General features: G+C 41.5%; 1 protein-coding gene across 7 annotated transcripts in view; it reads left to right on the top strand.

Moving 5' to 3' along the window:
* The window catches only part of SYNE1 (spectrin repeat containing nuclear envelope protein 1), a 512,392-nt gene extending 493,754 nt beyond the window's left edge, over positions 1–18,638 (top strand). For 6 of the 7 annotated variants that reach the window (XM_054558331.2, XM_054558330.2, XM_054558328.2 and 3 more), the window contains 7 exons: positions 212–423; positions 3,542–3,742; positions 5,124–5,252; positions 6,853–7,065; positions 8,128–8,220; positions 9,560–9,618; positions 17,654–18,638. In XM_054558331.2, coding sequence (XP_054414306.2) covers positions 212–423; positions 3,542–3,742; positions 5,124–5,252; positions 6,853–7,065; positions 8,128–8,220; positions 9,560–9,618; positions 17,654–17,894 — 1,148 coding nt within the window. In that variant the 3' untranslated portion in view covers positions 17,895–18,638. The remainder of the gene's footprint in view (positions 1–211; positions 424–3,541; positions 3,743–5,123; positions 5,253–6,852; positions 7,066–8,127; positions 8,221–9,559; positions 9,619–17,653) is intronic. The other variant, XM_054558332.2, reaches the window with a different exon arrangement.
* Positions 18,639–21,735: the final 3,097 nt, after the last annotated feature.

Below are 21,735 nucleotides of genomic sequence, written 5' to 3'. Positions count from 1 at the left end.
TTTGCTTCATTGTTATTAGAATACAAATAGAAAAAACACAGCCATTGTACCCATGTGACGTTATTTCCAGATGACAACAACGAAAATGCCCAGTGGAATTACTTTTCTTTCTGTTGCTATTTAAAGTTAGCTGCCAACCTATGTTTAAAGCATTTCATAAACATTACATGTAGAGGAAAATAACCTCATTGTTCTATGCATGTCTTTCCAGGTGTGATTGACCGATGGGAGCTTCTCCAGGCCCAGGCATTGAGCAAGGAGTTGAGGATGAAGCAGAACCTCCAGAAGTGGCAGCAGTTTAACTCAGACTTGAACAGCATCTGGGCCTGGCTGGGGGACACGGAGGAGGAGCTGGAACAGCTCCAGCGTCTGGAACTCAGCACTGACATCCAGACCATCGAGCTCCAGATCAAAAAGCTCAAGGTAGCTGCCCCTTGCCTTTCCCACGGTGGACAAACAGAGAGCTACCACGTGAACGACTGTGAAGATGGCACCTCTAGTTCGAGCTGCTCTTACACAGCAGCAGAAAAGGGATCTAACAAGAATGAGTGAGAATGCTCTCCTCACCTCCAGCCATCCCAAATTCCTGTGTTCCGCAAAGATGGTTTTTTTTTCTTTTCTTTCTTTCTTTCTTTCTCTTTCTTTCTTTCTCTCTCTCTCTCTCTTTCTTTCTTTCTCTTTCTTTCTTTCTTTCTCTCCTTCCTTCCTTCCTCCTTTTTTTCTCTTTCTTTCTCCTTCCTTCCTTCCTCCCTCCCCACCCCCCCTTCCTTCCTTTCTTTTTTTTTTTTTTTTTTTTTTTGATGGAGTCTCACTCTGTTGTCCAGGCTGGAGTGCCGTGGCATGATCTCGGCTCAGTGCAACCTCTGCCTCCCAGGTTCAAGCGATCCTCCTGCCTCAGCCCCACTTGTAACTGGGATTACAGGCACGCGCCACCATGCCTAATTTTTGTATTTTTAGTAGAGACAGGGTTTTGCCATATTGGCCAGGCTGGTCTCGAACTCCTAACCCCAGGTGATCCACCCACCTCAGCCTCCCAAAGTGTTGGGATTACAGGCGTGAGCCACTGTGCCTGGCCACAAAGATGGTTTTCAAGGGCAGAAAAGGGGACCATGTTGTAGAACTATCCACCATGTAAATAAGCACGCACGATTTAATGAATTGATATTTTAAGAAATGTCCAATTAAAATTTCATGAAGCATCCAGGTACTTCTGGGACCTATGAGAACTCTTTGTAAGGGAAATACAGACTGACCAGGCTCCTACAGGTCTATATCTAGAGCTGGAGAGAAATCCTCTCCAAAATTGTATCTGCATGAATTTGTGGGGGACATAACGAAATTATTTGACCTCAAGTAAGTGAAACTTCTGAAATTGATTACAGTAGTGGTAGAAGCAATTTTTGCTGTAATAAATAAAACTATAGAGTAATTGTGGTGAAACACCTGGCATTTGCGTTTGATTTTGGCTTGGCCCGCATGGATGTAGCACACAAGATAACTTCCCTTACGTAACTCCAGCTCTAGATCTTAAAATCCTCCTTAACCCAGATACTAAAATGCTTTAATATATGGAGACTGTTGTGAGCATCTCATGAACTGAGAGCTCAGTTTCTTTTTAAAACCCCTCAGTGCTTCTTTTTTCCTGTTTGGATAGTATTAAGATGTGTTCCTCCTCAAAATGTGGCTACCCAGGCTCTCCGGGGTCAGGATAAGGAATGAAGTGTGTGCTGCTTTTGTGTTTCTGTGGTTTTAGTATATGCTTTTTATTTGGGGTTGATGTTTTTTGGCTTGCTTTTAGTGATTGTGTGATTTGGTTTTATTTTATTTATTTATTTATTTATTTTTGAGACAGAGTCTCACTTTGTCACCCAGGCTAGAGTGCAGTGGTGCGATCTTGGCTCACTGTGACCTCCGTCTCCTGGGTTCAAGCGATTCTCCTGCCTCGGCCTCCTGAGTAGCTGGGACTACAGGCATGCACCACCATGCCCGGCTATTTATTGTATTTTTAGTAGAGACAGGGTTTCGTCATGTTGGCCAGGCTGGGCTCGAATTCCTGACCTCAAGTGATCTGCCCGCCTCGGCCTCCCAAATTGCTGGGATTATAAGCGTGAGCCACTGTGCCTGGCCTGTTTTAAATTTTCAAACAGAAAACTTCAAACAAGAGAAATGAATCTCCCCTCCAGGTGATCCAAAAGGTGCATCCTTATAGAAAGGCCTCTACACTACCCCATGAATTTCAGGACAAACTACCACGTGAGAGAGCTTTACAATGGCTGAATTATGAAATGCATTTTTATCTAGAGTCCCTAAATTACTCTAGTAAGGCCACGTTGCATTATAATCAGATTCCTTAAAAAGTTGATGAAGCAAATGCTGGCCAGGGTCTGAGACCTCAGAGAGATTAGGGTAGGGAAATAAGACCTTGAAAGTCATCCTGCGTGACAAGAAAAAAGACACCCTCCTTTGTACTTTCTCCTGATCCTTCCTGTCTGTATTTTCTCTGAATAAATCTGTGGAATAATCAAGTATTTTCCACTGTGTCTCTTAAACCCATGTTGTCTGTGTGGTTGAATCTATTCTACAGTATGTTAAGAACCTATTGAAAATTCAAAAATCAAGACAGATTGGGAATATAGCAGGACTAGTGAGAAATGATTTCAAACTGCAGCCTAGGTCAATGTGACTTCTAGGATCTCTCACCCTAACTGGATTGGGGGATTTTAAACAGTACCCAGATACTCAATTACTAATACAGACTCCTGTGCTCAAGTTCTTGGAATTGAGCACTCGGTGTTTTGGAAATGCACAAAGCCAAACATCAGTCGCCTGGTTTTTGTGAAATCAAACCTAACTGGTTAGCTCATGAAATACCCAATTCATTCTCTCTACCTTCACATCAGTGTGGCACAGGCAGTATTCTCAGCCTGTGGGCCACTGAGCCTGCAGATTCAGCACATCTGGAGCCGAGGGCCCTGGCATCTGTTTTCTTTGCTTCATTCTTAGGCCCACAAATTTGAATTTTGTTGTGGTTGAACCTCTGTACAGAGTGTGGACTCAATCATACTCCTTAATGAGGTCATTGCCTAGCGTTATTGTTGCTTCCTACAAGACTCTTTTTCTCTTTATTCCTCCTCCACTGCACCCCCTACCCTGGCTGAACTCTAAGTTCCCATTTGATTTTCAAAATGGTAGCTATTCTGAAATATTTAGCAGACCTTCTTTGTTCAGATATATTCTTTAAAAATGTGGATTTGTGTGTGTGAATGTATTGAGGCTGTTGTGTTCCACGTAACATTGTTTCTGAATTTTTCACTCTACACCCTGTTTTCTTAAGATTCATCCATGTTGTTAAGTATTCATCTAATTCATTTCTTCCAACTGCCATACAATTCTCGGTGGTGTGCACCCTCTGTCTTTTACCTAGCCATCCTGTTAAGGCCAGTTTAAATTAATGGATCTTTTCATTCAGGTGAAACCTTTTCAAGGGAAAATATCTTTGTCATTATTGTCCTTGTTTGATTGTCTTTTTTGTTCTTTTCAGGAGCTCCAGAAAGCTGTGGACCACCGCAAAGCCATCATCCTCTCCATCAATCTCTGCAGCCCCGAGTTCACCCAGGCTGACAGCAAGGAGAGCCGGGACCTGCAGGATCGCTTGTCGCAGATGAATGGGCGCTGGGACCGAGTGTGCTCTCTGCTGGAGGAGTGGCGGGGCCTGCTGCAGGATGCCCTGATGCAGTGCCAGGTCTGTAGAGCTTTGGGCAGGAGGTGACTCAGAGCGAGACATTAGCAGTTTAGCTGATTGTGTGACTTGATGTATCATGGTTTCTAGAGGGATGCAGTTGCTTCCCAAAGTCAGTATTTCAGTGAGATAACCTTGTGCCCAAACTTTTCATTTTACTGGAGCATTTCTACATGTTCACGACCATGTTCAAAATCTCTAGATCCTATCTTCTGTCCAGATAAGAAGAGACTATTCCTCATGTTTATCTCCATCCCAACGCTCCTTCTATGACTCATTCATTTATTTCCTTTATTTATTCAACAGATATTTACTGGGCAAGTAGGCAGACTTTTCTTGAACATCAAAGTGAGCATTACAAATATTTATTTATCCATTCATACTGTAATTATTTGCTGGGCATCCACTGTATGGCAGATGTGGTGCTAAAACATTGAATACAGCATGGCCTCTGCTTTTGTTGGGGAAGACAAGATCAATAAAATGCAAGTAAATAGTTAAACCAGACACTTACAGACGTGGATGATAAAAGTAACTGAGAAAAGCCACTTTGAGAGGGTAGTCAGGGAATTTATTTGGCTCTTTGAGCTAACATTGGAAGGATATTGTTATGAAGGTGATAGAATAAATGGAAAGTCCCAGAAGCAGGAAAGGACTTAGTGTCTTTAGGAACAGAAAAGAGGCCATTGTGACCAGAGTGTAGTCGGTGAGCCCAGCCAGGGAGTGATAAGAAAGACTGAGGAGGTGGTCAGGAGCCAGATGGCTTTGTAGGTCCAGGCCGGGAGATTGGATCATATTCTGAGCACAATGGAAAACCCTGGAAGGATTTGAAGCCTGCTCTCCAGGTTTATATGTGCCCCAAGAGTAATAGTTCCTTGAAAGCAGGTACCTAAACTGCTGTTTCACCTCTGCACCCACTCCTAGTACAGTGCCTTATCTGTACGAGATCTTTAGTAACTGTATGTTGAATAAATAAATGGATGAATGAATGAGTGAATAAATGAATGAATGAAGGGGATATGAGATTCAGCCTAGGTAGGCCTTAAAAGATGGAAAGATTTGAATTCATAGAGAAGAGAGGGCAGCAGAGTTGCTTCCTTCTAAACTGAATAATAGCACTACCCTTTTTTCAGAAATAACGTATTTTGATGCCAATTTTCCTTTTGTCTAAATTTTCCTCCAAGTAATAAATTAGATGCTTTTGGTAAGAACGTGAACTCACGATCAGGTCATTACAACAGCACCAGTGCCTTCCTCAGAAAGGAGTTGCATGTACGTTCTTAAAACCAATGTATGTTTGCTAATGGTGGCGGTTGAAAGACATTTAAGTTGTGAGAGAAATAAAAATATTTTATCTACAGTTACTTTAAACTGTTTTCTATAGGATTTCCATGAAATGAGCCATGGTTTGCTTCTTATGCTGGAGAACATTGACAGAAGGAAAAATGAAATTGTCCCTATTGATTCTAACCTTGATGCAGAGATACTTCAGGACCATCACAAACAGCTTATGGTAAGATGTGTGAACTCTGGCAGCCTCCAGTTATTTTTAGCAGGGTTGCATTTCATTTACAGAAAATGAATGTAAGTGGTAAGTGTTGTTTTTCTTTTTTAACTTTTTGTGTTATAGTCTCTATTTTACACTTTTTTAACTCCCTGTGGTTTCCAATCTTTGTAAAGCAAACACGTGCATAGAAGATATCTGCCAGCTTTAGAATCTGATTCTGAAGTTGTTGCTCAATTGTAAAAATCTTAGTGTTCTCAATCAGTCTTAATTAGCTTGTGTTGTTTATTAAGGCAGCTTAATTTAAACTTTATGTTACATCTATGACCCAAAAGCATATTTGGTGGCTTGTAATAAAAGGTCATTAAAATATTAGAATAGAACGAGACAACTAACTCTTTTGTTTGTTTGTTTTTGTTGTTGTTGCTTTTTGAGACGGTCTTGCTCTGTTGCCCAGGGTGGAGTGCAGTGGTGCGATCTCGGCTCACTGCAATCTCTGCCTCCGGGATTGGAGCAATTCTCCTGCCGATTCTCCTGCCTCACCCTCCTGAGTAGGTGGGACTACAGGTGTGTAGTATTGCTAATGTTTGTATTTTTAGTAGAGACAGGGTTTCACCATGTTGGCCAGGCTGGTCTCAAACTCCTGGCCGCAGGTGATCCACCTGCCTCAGCCTCCCAAAGTGCTGGGATTACAGGCATGAGCCACAGCACCCAGCCAAGTCTTTTAAAGAGGAATTAAATACATCAGATTAAACATGAACGTTAGCATCAAGTTTTCTGAAAGCTAAGACAAAATGGGAAACAAGGGAACTTACTTTCATTATCTGGCAAAAACAAAACATACCACTTCTCAAGGAAGGAGAAACTTTTTCTAGCACTAAATTCAAGAGGAAATTAACTGGTAGACTCTTATACAAGGATCTTTGGACAATATAATGTACAGTGCATTTAAGTGACTTTATAGAAGATAAGGAAGCATATTTGAGTTCCATTAGAAGAAAATATTATGCACTTTGTAGCTCTCTGTATTTTTAAAATGTTATGTCTTAACATTTAACACTCACCTAAACTACAGAATTGGTACCTTTTAATTCAGTACCATAATAGTCTTAGAAACCTAGAGGAAATAGCTGTGGAACTGCATTTTTACTTCACTTTGACCTCTGGCATCAAGCTGTGAATGAAGAATCACCCCTTTTTTTTAAATCTTGACTAGATATCAGAGGATACCTAGACATACTTCTGCTTTGCTATATTCAATGTTGTGCTTTTCTGTTTAAAAGACTGTCTTACATCTCACTTGCATACTAATCTATATTTTAAGTACTGTCATATATACATTAACTAATTTGAACCTTCCAGTAATACTGTGGACCAGGCATCAAATCAAACTGAGATCAGAGAGGGTCAGGGGTCTTATAGAATATTTTTGGCAGAGACAGGATTAGAACTCAGGCTGTGAGCTGCTGCCTCCTTTAGTGTGTGAGCTCTACATTTGATGCTCAGGTATAATTTCCCACCAAGTTAAGTTGATTTCATTCTGCACTTTTGGAGCTTTTGCCAATTATCAAAAATGCTTAGAAAAATTAATTTATTTTTGTATGCATAGCAAATAAGGCATGAGCTGTTGGAATCCCAACTCAGAGTAGCCTCTTTGCAAGACATGTCTTGCCAACTACTGGTGAATGCTGAAGGAACAGACTGTTTAGAAGCCAAAGAAAAAGTCCATGTTATTGGAAATCGGCTCAGACTTCTCTTGAAGGAGGTCAGTCGTCATATCAAGGAACTGGAGAAGTTATTAGACGTGTCAAGTAGTCAGCAGGTAAGCTCTAAACAGACATCATCGTGTAGCATTTCTTACTGGAGACCAAAGAAGCATCATCTTCATGCATTTTAGAAAAACTTTAAATATAGTACTTGTCAGAATGGAGTGTCTCCTTTCAGCCACTGCTGTTACAAGTCCTATCTCAAAATAAAAAAGCAGCCACATAAACTTTTACAACAGGATACTGCTTTTGATTCTGTTAAATCCAAAAGCTCTCTCGTCGTTGTTACTAATGCTATTACCACAACTGCTGTGGCATTTTATTTCACCCTGTTTAAGAATTTACACACTTTAATTACACAACCATGGTAGAGCAAACCAATTGTTGTATCTGAGTTTTGTATTTAACCACTCTCAGGCATGAATTCTCCATTATGTATACAGTAAAAAAAAAAAAATTAAAAAACAGTCCTCTGCTCATTTAATTTTTTATATTTTTTTCTACAATCAACTCCATTGTGGTATTACTGGTTTTGAGAAATGCATTTGCAGGTGAGGTGTGGTGATGCCTGGTAAGATTTCAACCATTCTGCTGTGAAATCCTGCCATGAACACATGCTTTGCCCTGCTGTAAGCATGCAAAAGAACAATCTACTCTGAATAGTAGCAGTGTACGAAATAATAAAGTCTCTCTAATGTGAAAAGGCAGACTCCTGGATGACTATCTTTTGTTTCCAACTGGAATGTATTGACTTCTGTTCAGCCTGAGTGACCAGCAGGCTCTACGGCAGGTTTCTTCCCCTCCCAAGCCAGTATCAGTTCATTCACACCCATGTCTCCAAGAAATAATAAAGCTATAAGTGAAACATAGCAATAACAAAATCATAGCTATATTTTCCAGAACGGCCAAACAGACAACTAGGAAATCCCAACACACTAGAAGAATTTGGCCCTATTCTTCTTGTACCTGTCTGGTTCCATTTTTCCCAAGGAATGGTTTGATTTTTATGGTGGAGACATGGGGGTGGATGGAGATGGAGTGGGAGATAACGTGGTGCAACAGAGGGCCCCCATGGGTCTGGGACGTGGAGTTGTTAAAAGAATCTTTCTCCCACATAGGATTTGTCTTCCTGGTCTTCTGCTGATGAACTGGACACCTCAGGGTCTGTGAGTCCCACATCAGGAAGGAGCACCCCAAACAGACAGAAAACGGTAACTTTCCACTGGTCGTTTTCAGTTGGCCCGTGGGCGTGAACACTGGGAAATGACGGTATTTGCACTCACCACAGGGTTCACAGGCAGGCGTCCCCTCCAGAGGAGGGCTGTCACACAGGGTAGCTCGCTTCCTCAGCCCTGCCACATCCCCTCCCAGCATGCGCTCAGGAATGGAAAAGAGCGATTCTGGTTTTCAAAAGAATCAGGACTCAACGTGTGGCTGGTATGCAGGGAGAACATTTATTTTTCTTGCTCAAATAAGAAAATTTCTAGAATGGTGCCCATTTGTCCCTTTGGTGGCTCCTCTCTTCAAGCCACGGCTGCCACGACTATCTTAAAAGGTAGGCCGCCACTTGCGGGGCGCCTCGGCTGGAGGTGCACAGAACCGTGAACGCCTGTGAGCCATTGACTCGTTAAGGCAAGTGGAGGTTCTGTTGACTCTCAAGCTAAGCCGCTTCTGGGTGGTGGTCCTGAAGGTTTGCGGCAATTGTGCCGCCCCTAAAATGGCAACAACTCACCCACAGGCCTTGGTGGGGGCTGCCTCACTGAACACAAAGAGTATGAAAGGACAAATTTGGCCCCTGCTACCCTCTATGCCTTGATTTCTCTGTGTAATTAGAAGCTTGTTTTTTGTTTTGTTACATATTTTTTGTCCAGCTTTATGATTATATTCATTCCATTTTTCCTTAGTTTTTAAAAGTTTTGATTTCATTTGACTTTTTTGTTATAAACATTTATGTTCTATGCTGATAAATGTATCATCTTTTTTAGGATTTTTTTTTTTTTTTTACTACATTCACTAGTTTCCTATAGATCCTAGTTTAAGAATGTGAAGGAATACTGGCTTTTCAAGTCAAATTTTAACCTTTCTTTAAGTTGAATATTTAAGTTGGGCTTCATCACTACAAAGACCAATCTCATATTGCCATTGTTATTTCTTATGGGCCAAGAATTTTAACACTGTTTTAGTATTCTAAAAGATGAAAAAAATATGTTAAGTGTCTTTGAAATACATGATATAGCATAGTGCATTTTACATTTATTGTATGTAAATATACACGTGTTTCTACCATGAAAAGTCACGAGAATTATGCCCACCATAGTATCGACTCCAGAATCCCAACTTATGTTTTATCAGTGGCTAATCACATAGATATCAATTTATTTTACTTCTTCAACAAAAGAAAAGCCAGTTTCCTTAATTCATGGGTACTGATCATTTCATTTGATTTATTTTTCCTTTGCTGCACTTTTAGTTTAATTTTCATTAGTAGCTTGTCTTTATTTGCCTGGACTGAACATTCTTCTTTCTTTACCCCCTGTTCATTGCAAACAGCCACGAGGCAAGTGTAGTCTCTCACAGCCTGGACCCTCTGTCAGCAGTCCACATAGCAGGTACCTCCTTCTCCTGGTTTCCACACTGTTCTAGAACCCCAAGAGGATGATGAAAATTGTCCGTGACTTAGGTTGGCCTATATCTGGTCTGCCTCAGGGTAGTTGGGAAATTACTCATTTCAGTCAACACCCTTTCCTCATAAATTGGAAGAGATGTTTCTAAATGAAATGTTCAAGTAAATTTTGGAGCGTAAAATATTTGGACTCCGTGAAAATTCTGTTTGTCTCAACATAGCCCATCTGGTACTTTTCATCAAATTGTCAATAAGGATTTGATTACAATTGGTGGCACCACTGCCATTTGATTCATGGCAGACTTTTATCATCCTCTTTATTTCTAGAGTTTACAATAAGACAGGTAATCGATCAGTGAATTCTTTTACCATTCACAAAACCCGCATATCTGAATAAAATATACTAACATCCCCAACTTTTTATTTTATTTTCATGTTTTATCCAGATTGTGGGTTTTGGAGTCTCAAAATGGCAAGTCCTAATTTGGTGTTCATTGAAAATTTATAAGTACCTTCTCTCTTCTGCTTATCCTAAAACTTCCCTTCATCCAGCACACCCAGCCACTCACTTTCCGGGCACTTGGCAAGCTCACTCTGGAACCCGCAGCAGCCAGTGCCCCTGCCCAGTCACCTCCCGAGAGCCGACTCACAGCTGCCACTCCGTGCTTCCCGCCTGGCCTCCAGCAGCCCCTCACTCCCACAGTTAGCAGTGCTTTGCCTTCTTTGTTGTCGGTGTGGTGTCTGTGCTCCTCTGCTCCTCCACTGATCAGTTCAAGTTTCCCCAGACAGCTTTCTAAAAAATGAAAACACTGTCCTTGGAGCCTGTTTTCATTCCAGTCCCTAGCAATTCACTGTTAAAGTAGCTTGTCCCTCTGGAAACTTATCACCACTGAGCAGGAATCTGAATTCCTGGAAGGAGGGTGGGGATGAGGAAATGTAGAACTGTAAACAACCCCTGAGTAATAATTTTAATTTTCCAGCTGTACATAAGGGACTGGCTATTTCATTTGGTCCTTCCCACTCGGCTGAAGTCAGGCAGAACGTATTTTCACATGTTCTCTGGTTTTAGACCTCCCTTTACTGTTTTGTTTTTTTTCTTTTCATTTCCTTTGGTTTGGTTTGAAGACAATTTTATGAGTTTTTTTTTTTTTCTAGCCTAAACAAAATGCAATAATATAGAGAAAAACTCTTGGGGACTTTTGAAGATAATGATGAGCATCTGCAGATGCTCTAAGGTTTGCTCAGCCCCCTATAAGTAGAGACAATTTCTTTTAGGCAGATCATTGTGTTATGTAGTCCATCTTTTCCCCACAAATTGCTGATGTACCATGAACAGAGATGGAGAATATCCTCATAGCATTCCTTCGAGGATACCAAAGATCAGTTCTTTGGTCGATACAAATGATAGTGACGAGAAGGGGAAAGCGCTTATGTTATGATGCAACGCCAATAGCAATCACTTTGGTTCCCAAATATTGCGTCTATCTGCTCTCCCCATTGTTTCAGACAGCCACATAGATCTTTTGAAAATGTCAAAGGCATCGTTTCTTAGGGCAGCAAGTGCTTCCTCATGCCTCCTAACAGGGCTTTGCAGCTGGGACAGCCACATTCTCACTACGACACTCGCAAGGCGCCTTTCAGCTCTGCTCTGTCCAGCACGGTTGATTAACATCTTTCCGGGCGTTCAGCACAGTGTTCACTTTGCTACTCAGGTGGGACTGGAACATAAATAATCTTCACCTGAATGGCAAATGTCATCCAACACCTTCACAGACAGGTTGTGGTTGAACATTCTTGGGCTTCGTTACCGTCAGCGCCTCTGTTTGGGGCATACCCAACCCCGAGAATGAAAGGCAGAGTCTGCTGGGGAAGAATGAACTTCACCCACAGTCCAGGCTGTCGTGGTGTTCCTTTACATTGAGACTTGAGATATCTTGTGTTTAATCTTGCACTGGTCCAGCAAATTGGAAAGGTTATTGCAGAAGCATAAATAGTTTAGAATGTTGTTTCCAGTGGTCTGCAATGGGAAATTTTTAGATATGCATTCTTCCTGAGAGGAGAAAGAGACTGAGTTGGAAGAAACTGACTATTGGTTTGAAGGGAGGAGTTACTCATTTGGTTTCTTCGTTGTTGTTTAAAGTCAGAGTTAATATTATACTAGCCTGTTACATATTTCAATTTGACTTGATGGTGGTGATTCTATGTCTTCATACAGTATTTTAAACCTACATATGAATTGATGCCAATAGATAGTGAACACCTACTAAATTTAGGCCCTGGGCCTACAAAATTAATTCAATGTGATTCCTACCATTAAAAGACTTGCAGTATATCAGAATCTAGAGATTCCCTAAATCATTACAGGGAGCTCCCTAGAACTTCTTAAAATTAGAGACATAAAAATCTGTGCATACATTCATAATAACCATATTTGTGATTGTTATTTGAGGTTAAACACACTTTAGAAGCATGCTTTCAAAGCAAATGCTTGTGATGGTCTAGCTGGTACTTTTTCCCTATATTTGACTTAAAATTTTCTAACCTTATCGCCATTAATTCTTCAAAACACTACTACAACTGAGTTGAAATTGACAACTAGAAAGATTTCACTCCAATTTCCAGCAAGGCAAAGGAATAATTGCACTATAGTCTGGATGTAGCAAATTGATGACTTCATTCTAAAGCTTAGAATTGTAAAATGCAAAATTGCCTTGGGCACCTTAGGTCTCTGGCACCTTCCTTACAGAGAACTAAGATGGAATGAGAAGTGGCAAATGACTGGCCGAAACACTGAAAGAGGGAAAAAAGGCCTCATTTAAAAATGTATTCAAGTTAATCAGATACACTTAAGCAAGGGCAGTGGGGTTTTTTTGCATGTACACTAGGGCCTCACTATAAACACTACTCAGTTTCTTGTAGAATTTGTTTTCAAGTCTTTTCATTATCTGGGGATCTATTTATTCAAAGCATTCAAAGAGCCTCAGCACAGAGCCTCTCCCCTCTAAGGCAGGTTACTCACCCGTGCCCCAAGAACAGCTGTAGGGTAAGGCTCCAGTAGGTTTCTCTGTTGCTATTTGAGGTAGACCTTCCTGGTGTTTCTAGGGAACAAGACAGGCAGTTTGAGAAATTTATCACATCCTTGAAAGCACTATTAATAAATCAGGTATGTTTTCCTGAGAGAAAAGGCCGAATCCAGCCAACCCCTAAGGGTATGAGTCAGCACACCCTTGGTATCATTATACAGATAATAGTGATAAGTTGCTGACATTTATTTAGTACTTAATGTGTTTCAATTATTTAGTGCTTAATTGTATACATGCTAAGCATTGTATGTATTTTACCTCATTTAACCCTCAGAAGAATCCCACGACATGGCTATATTCCCAATTTATAGACAAGGACACTGGGGATTAGAGGTGTAAAGATGTAGGATTTGAACCCAGGTCTCCCCTGACTCCAGACCCTACCCTGTTAACCATACCACTCTGCTGAAGGGCCGTTGATGGGTAGAAGCCTTTAAACAATGGTTTTAGAGCTGAGGCCACCACAGGCTGCCTCAGGTAGTTCAGGATTAGCGAGAATGTGTGGTTTGGAAAAAAAGAAGACCTGGGTCCTAACTTGATTCTGGAAACTTGTCTCCTGAACCATATATCCAGGAAACACTGGGTTTCAACGACAAGACATGTAAGGGCAGGATCAAGATCATGGACAATCTAGATATTTCTGCACAGTAAATTCCTGTTACATACTGCCAGTGTTAGGTGAAAAGTAACAAAATAAATCAGAAGTTTCTTCTCATTTGGCTTTAAATGATGTATGCACAAAATTAACTCATTTTCATTTCCTTGATTATGTACAATTTTCAAAGTGAGTCATACCCTATGTGCATGGCATTCAGACTTCTCACAATTGTGTGTCCTATATACTTTCTTTTGAAGGGTGTGATTTTAGTCACTACTCCCTCCCTGCCATTCTCCTTATCCCGCAATTGTCTAGGTATTTTGGGACAGAGATGAAACAACTCCTAGGCAACTATTTACCTGGAAATTTGAAGGAGTGAGGGAAGCGAGAAAAATAAATAAAAATTTACTTGTAGCAAATAAGCACATTTTTTTCTGGACAGAACTATCTGATATATCTGTATTGATGATGTTCCTTAAGGAGGCTCACACATTTAATTTTTCCTATATAAACACAATCTAAACTGGCATCCATGTATGTAATAAGACCAGAGGAGAATGACCAGTGAGTAGTCAACAAGTTGCCTTTGTTCTTTCCCTTATCAGATTTCCCAAGACTCTAGAAACTTAGGTGATTTTTAGCACAGTAGATAAATATTAAAAATAACCCTTTCCCTGGGACGATTAGCTTCTTGATACTAAAATCACTAGAACAAGTTCCCCGTGAAGATGAGGCAGCTTTGGGCATGTTGAAACTCTGGTAATTACCCCAAGGGGACAGGCATTTTCCCAGTGGATAGTTCGGATATTTTCAAGGACAGCCAGCTGCATGGACAGTCACTGAATATTGTGTGTTCTCTCTGTCCCCATCTCAGCCCATGACTTCTTCCTAGCTTGGCATTCTTCAACATTAGAAGTCATGCACAAATTAAATTTTAATAAAAAATGCTCTGATGCTGTTAAATGCGCCATGTCCTTCAACAGACTCCGACATAGGAGCTCATATTCTGTAAATGGTGACATTTTTATCAAAAATGGGCAAGTAAATTAGTCTCTCTGGCCTTCAGTCTTCTCATTTGCAACGATGAGGGGTGCATTAATATCCTAAAATTGTTTTGGCTGTCATGATTTATGATTCAATGGTTTGCCATTTTTCTCAGGAGTGAACTGGTCAATGGGAAGCCCTTGTTTTGATCTTAATCTTTGACCTGATTGCACAAAGAATTTAACGGTTGACAAAGAGGAGCTATTCAGCTCTGTCAGATTGTATTATCAATTATATATGTAAATCTTCCCATCACTAAAGTTCTTAAATGTCTCCTAATGAAAATTAGTCAGCTATTTAATAACTAGAAATTGTGGGAGCTCTCTTCAGTCACTCTGTTATAACTCATCTAGCTACAGGTGTTGAGTGTTGGTTGCCAGGGCATATTTTAAAGTCAAGGGAAGGATATTTTGAAGAAAATTTGATCCAAAGTTTGTGGGTAGCTATCCTATCCTTCTTAAGACACTTTAAGGCAAACCATTGAATCATTGCAAATGAGAAAACTGAAGGCCAGAGAGACTAATTTACTTGCCCATGGTTATGTAACTGCCTCAAAACAAAATGTCCCCACGTCCACACACAGATTTGATGATCTGTGGGATACTGTGAGGCCTTACGACTAGAGGCATTTATTTTAGACACGAGGAAACTACTTGTTTCCAAATATTTTAGGATGCAAGTTCAGGATTCTCTTCTTTGCTTCTACATGTGAGATACCTGTGACATGAATACGACCTGAATTACCATTATTCCTATCACCAACCAGCAAAACATTTCACAGCAGAGAGTGCAGTGGGCAGGGATTTTGGAACCCTGAGTTCCTGCTAGGCCTCTTCCTTTAATTGTAGAATCTGAAGCAAGTCAATCACCCTGTCTAGAGTCTCCAGGTTCTGGTAGTTAAAATCACAGGGTTGAAATCTTCTGCCACTGGCTGTGTGAGCTTGAGCTAGTTATTTCACTTCCCTGAGCTTTCTTTCACATCATCTATAAAATGAAGTTAATAAGTACACAATGCAGAGGACTGCTGTGGGGATTAAATGACAGAACCCAACATAAATGCTCAGAGTGCTGCCTAGCAATTAGAAGAGTAAACATGAACTGTCCTTAGCTACTCCCCTACAAAATTAGGAGATGAATTGGATGCTCTCTAAGGCCCTGTCTCAACATGAATATTTTATGCTCAGGTAACTCAAGAAGTTTCTATTTTCCTTTTCCATTAATAAGGTATATGACATATTTCTTTTATGTTCTACTATATTTTCACAAAATATACTTTTTTTTCCTCAGCTTATTAGGAATAACTCGTTGGTCTTAGCACAAGGGCAGTTAATCAGTTTGACCACTAGATGGTGATTGAGCTCTTGTGGCTTCTTGGGAGATTATTTATACTGACAAATCAGTAGAAGACAAAACATCGAACAGAGAACTTAAAAGTTAGAAGACCATCTATGCTAATTTGAAGAGGTTAATGAAGAGGTTGACACCTAGAGATGAAGTGAGTTGTTCAGGGTTACATTATACTGCCATTAGTTTTGTGGACTTCAGAAAAGAACATGCTTCCAATTTAAACCAGTGATTTGATTTTTCCTTACACCGCAAGAAGTGTACTAGAAACACTGCATGCTGCCTGCTTCTTGGGGTTTCTGCAGAACCAATCTGTTTCTGAGATAGAGTCTCGCTCTGTTGCCCAGGATGGAGTGCAGTGGTGTTCCGATCATGGCAAACTGCAGCCTCCGCCTCCCGGGTTCAAGCGATTCTCCTGACTCAGCCTCCCAAGTAACTGGGACTACAGGCACACGCCACCATGCCTGACTAATTTTTGTATTTTTACCATGTTGGCTAGGCTGGCTTGAACTCCTGGCCTCAAGTGATCCGCCAACCTCAGCCTCACAAAGCGCTGGGATTACAGGCGGGAGCCACTGTGCCCAGCCCTCTCCCATTTTTCTTTGATGGTTTAATAAAAGAGTTTTGAATACTCCCTCTGTTCCCTTCTGAGGGGATTCTATCTGTTTTTAACATTTATTTTCTCAGATGTCACTCCGCATCCCCCACTGATATTAGGGTAATCCGTCTTCGGAAATTAATAGGTAATAGGTGAGCTACAAACATAGTGCTTTCTTCTGGACCAAACCTACAGTTACCAATACAGCTTTCACGTGCTCATATTATTTCAGTAGCCTCACATTCAATGTCCTTATCCTTGGTGATATTAAAACTCTTACAGAATTTATACTAGTTGTGAGGGAATGTTTCTTTTGGCTATATCTTTTATTTTTGTTCATTCAATCATGTATGGGTCTGAGTGTACACCAAATGCCTGTTGTAAACAACATTTCTTTCTTCATCTTTTCTGCTAGTAACCAAAGAAAGGTAATGGCTGTTCACAAAAAGAAAACAGTAGCACCTAACTCAGAATCTACTTCCAGATTCTGTATTTTCCAGGCAGTCCTTCTTAAGAGTTCTGAAACCTGTACTCAATCTCTAATGCACTGTTTAAAAGGAAGATAAAAGTGAAATAGGAAAACTTGTCACTTTGAGTGTAGAAGGGGCTGCAGGATGACAGTCCATCCTCCTCAGAAAATGGTGTCCATTTTCCAAAGTAACAACATCAGTGATAGGATCAGCCTAGCATCTACATCATACAACACCAGTGTTCTGTAGACAAACTCTATTGCTATTCCTTGTTCGTACAGCTTTGGAACCCGCTAATGTCAGGGCCTGATGCTGATTCAGTGCAAGATGAAACCAGGGTATGCTCTATAATTAATGAAGCTTTTGTGGGTCTGTGCAAAATGACTAAGACTGTTTTTATTTTTGCTGCATGAATTTTGGCATATCCAGGATGGCTAGATGGGATACTTGGTATGATTGTGACAGCAACTAATTTTGCTTAACAATGTTCGTGATATTCTTAAAACAAAAATATACTGCATCAAATATCTACATTTTAATTATTCTGGATCTACTTAATTCATGCTAGTAGAATGTGTATAGAGCAATTATTTTTGTTGATAGAAAATGTTTCACCAAATTAAGGGATAAAAGGAGTAGAATTTGAACCCAATTAGTTACATTTAGTCGACTGACTGAACGTTTATTTCTTGTCAGTGCAGTTTCCAACAATGTCATTTGGTGGTGGGGGGTGACCTGGGCACACTGTGGAAGGCTGGAAGCTGATCGCCAGGCTGGGGTGTGCTTGGCATGGCCCTTTAGCTTCCAGGAAGGTGCAGAGGCAAAAAGCAGCGTCCATCCGACACTGGAGTTATCTGAGTAATTTATGTCCATTCTTCTCTCAGGTCCACAAAAGGTGGCTCCGATTCCTCCCTTTCTGAGCCTGGGCCAGGTCGGTCCGGCCGCGCCTTCCTGTTCAGAGTCCTCCGAACAGCTCTTCCCCTTCAGCTTCTCCTGCTCCTCCTCATTGGGCTCGCCTGCCTTGTACCAATGTCAGAGGAAGACTACAGCTGTGCCCTCTCCAACAACTTTGCCCGGTCATTCCACCCCATGCTCAGATACACGAATGGCCCTCCTCCACTCTGAACTAAGCAGATGCCATCTGCAGAAGTGCTGGTAGCATAAGGAGGATCGGGTCATAAGCAATCCCAAACTACCAACAAGAGGACCTTGATCTTGGTGAAAGCCCTCCGTGTGGCAGCTTGAGCCCTCCTCCAGATCACATGTGTGCAAATCATGGCTTCAGAGGTGGAAGATAAACAGTGACAGGGGAACAAAGAGACAACAAGAAGGTTTGGAAGAAATCTGGTTTGAGACTCTGAACCTTAGCACTAAGGAGATGAGTAAGGACCTCCAAAGTTCCCTGAGCTCATGAATTCTGGGCCCTTGGCCCATTCTATGCATAGCCAAGGACTTCAGTAGACCATCTGGGCAGCGTTCCCATGGTGCTGCTCCAACCATCAGATAAATGTCCCTCCCAAGCACCATGTCAGTGTCGTACAATCTACCAACCAACTAGTGCTGAAGAGATTTTAGAACCTTGTAACATACAATTTTTAAGAGCTTATATGGCAGCTTCCTTTTTACCTTGTTTTCCTTTGGGGCATGATGTTTTAACCTTTGCTTTAGAAGCACAAGCTGTAAATCTAAAAGGCACTTTTTTTAGAGGTATAAAGAAAAACTAGATGTAATAAATAAGATCATGGAAGGCTTTATGTGAAAAAAGTTCAATGTTATAGTAAAAAAAAGATATTTATGTATGTACAGTTTGCTAAAGCCAAGTTTTGTTTGTATTGATTTCTTTGCATTTATTATAGATATTATAAAATATTTGGTCTGTGCTTTTTTTCCCTAAACAAATAACTCTAAGTTTCATTATTAAGCAGGCACTGATCAGAATGCAACCTAAATGATCATTTTTTTGTGCAGTGAATGAAGCTGGACCATTAGTATATATTAAAGGAAAAGGATGGCAAGAGGCAGCGTGGACTTAGACATAGAAGACCCCAGGTGATTCCTTTTCTTCTCTTCCTTCCATAGTCAATCAAATCTCCTGAATTCTTGCTTTCAGAAACCTTTCATCCTCTATTCTCCATTCCTTTTGCACATGGGAGAGGCTTCCTAGGAGCTGATATCTGAGGTCCCTTCTCCATTCCATTGCGAGCAGACAACAGCCACAGAAATCTTCTTAAAGCACACTTCTGTTCAGATCCCTTCTTTGCTGCAAAGCCTTCTATTGTTCATTGTCTACCGGATAAAATACAGTTTTCTTCTATCATTTAAGTCCATATGCAATGAGATTTTATTTTGCTCCTCTGAACTTGCCTACTATAGTGGCCCTCATGGAATTATGTGATGCTCATGGCATTTTAATGTTCATTTAATAATTCTGGGGCATATAAAACTCAGGTCTCTGGCTTCTCTTCTGGTAGACAACTCTGGTGCCCTAGTCCAGAGCACATATTCCTGCATGGCAGTAATTGCTGGAGCTTGTTGGCTGCTGTCCCTTCCAGAATTGGGAGAGAGAGAAAGTATCTCCTATTTGTACTTGTAAACCTTCAACTTCTCTCAAGGTCTGTGTCACCCTAGCCCCAGAGGTATTTAAGTTTACAAATCCTGCTCTAAATTGAGTATTTAAACCAAACTGAGGCCCTTCACCTTGCCTGAAACTGCCTTCTGTGGTTTCCATAATGCAGGTAGTCTGAGTCCATCTCAACTAGGGTTCCTGGGGCTTGCTAAATTTTCCAAGTCCTGGGCTTGCTTCAGACCTTCTACTTCAATCTCTGGGATGGGGCCTGGGAGCCGGCATCTTAAAGAGATGCCTGAGGTGACTTTATTCCTCCTAACTGCTGAAAAGCACTGCCCTATACTTCCTTAACTTCATTCCTCCTTGCCTGCCTCACAGGACTCAGCTCACAAGCCACCTCCTTCTTGAAAAATTTCCTGATCACTTTCACACTGTATTTAAGACTTCTCTCTACTACTCTGCTTCTTGCCGTCAGGTTGTCTGTATCTTATGGACCATGAACCCACCGTGTTCCACAGGGAACACGATGGATCTCCCCCCACCCATTGTTATTTTATAGAGAAGACCACCTTGTGGTTAAAGTGTCCCATCTTCCTGCTTCTGGAGAGGCTGTGAACAGCGGTGGCCATTGGCATTGAAGGGTGCCCTGCACCCTCATCTGAGATGGAGCACTCTTCAGGCCTCGCTCTTCCCTCACTTTGCTGTCACTCCTCCCAATATCTGGAAGGAGAAGCCCTCCCTCCAGAGCAGTTTTGCCCTTCAGGGCTATGGAAATCCCACACAATGAAGAGTGTCGTCGTGGAAAAGGCAAGCGCAAAGAGACTTCAGAAGCATTTCTTCTCCACATCACCATCAACTGACTTCCTCCTAGGCATCTCCCATCACTGAAGAATCAAACGGCAAATGTTGCTGAGAAAAACATTTGGTTTCAATTAAGAAAAATCTTAGCATACATTCCATTTGTGCCCTTCTCAAAACCCCGTGAAACCCCCAAAGGGGTGTAGAACGTCCATTTCCATTACATTTTTTGAAGATTTAAACAACAGAACCTTCGAAGAAGCAGGGAACCCTGGTGAGTGCAAACGTTGAATCCGTGAGGTCGTGGCTCTTCCCCAGATGATCGACTGGCCAGTTTAGCAAGGGCCATGCTAGAAACAGATGATGGGGAGACGGGTATGGGGCCATGAGCATCCTCACCCACACCCAGCGGTAGCTCTGGCAACAGAGAGAAAAAGCTTCATGGAAGGGACGTGGGATGGTTTAAAGAATAGTAAGGAGATAAAAGGACACTGATGGCTGTTGAAGAAGCTTCCATTTCTGCAGTGAGGACTGTCAGGAGCCCTGCTGTGGCCTGGAGAGAGGGAATTGTGTCCCCAGTGAGTGCTGGGTGAGGAAGGGCATAAAGAGAACATCCACTGACCAGGAAGGATGGGAAGGGAAGGGTTAATAACATGGTGGTAAGGAGATTTGCACAAGCAAATGGGAAATATTAGAAAAGTGAACAAAGAATCCAATATAGTTAACATGGAAAAATAAGGCATTCGAATCTAAAAGTAGTAACTTAATAAGAAATCCCGGGAGAAATGAAAGGGTTTTTGGGAAATGATGGCTGAGGAGCAGGAATGTCCCTCCTGGAAAATGGACCCACAGTAGTTTCTCTTGTTTTTGTAAGAAGTGAGAAGAGAAGACTTCTGAAGGCGCAGATGGGAAATTCAGCATGCCGAGGCCTGAGATTTACTATAAAAATGCGGGTTGGAGTAGATTGATTGATAGCCTACACCCCAGGGCCAAATATTAAGACATTATAGCTACAAAACTTAATTGACAAACCGCATAAAAGATCGTAAAGCAAAGAATAGTGGAGAGAGATGATTTATGAAAGCTAATCGTGGCCAGAAAAGCCGGGCCTCCAAGGGCTGGTCTGGGCTGCCTGAAAGCAGCCCAGTGGACAGGTTCCTTGTTCGGTGCAACCAATTCACCAGCACCATCGCCAAACCTTCACAGGGGATTGTGGAGAAATTGAAATATCCTGAGTGTGTACCAAGTAGGTCCAGAAGTGCCTGGAGAGAGCAACAGCCATTAATCTCTCAAGTAGTTCACTGAATGCCCACTATGTGGCAGGAACTGCTCCAAGCTCCCTTGGGGAGTCCTCTCGGGGAGGACCTCAGAAGTTCTTGTGTTTCTTTGTTTGTTTTATTTTTATTTTTTATTTTACTTTAGGTTCTGGGATACATGTACTGAATGTGCAGGTTTGCTACACAGGTATACATGTGCCATGGTGGTTTGCTGCACCCATCAACTCACCTAATGCAAGCCCTGCATGCATTAGGTATTCGTCCTAATGCTCTCCCTCCCTTCCCTTGCCTCCCACCCCTTACCCCCCACCCCCCTGACAGGCCC

The sequence above is a fragment of the Pongo abelii genome, chromosome 5 (genome assembly GCF_028885655.2).
Source record: "Pongo abelii isolate AG06213 chromosome 5, NHGRI_mPonAbe1-v2.0_pri, whole genome shotgun sequence".
NCBI lineage: Eukaryota > Metazoa > Chordata > Mammalia > Primates > Hominidae > Pongo > Pongo abelii.
The sequence above is the reverse complement of the archived record's forward strand: the minus strand, read 5'-3'. Positions and strand labels throughout refer to the sequence as shown.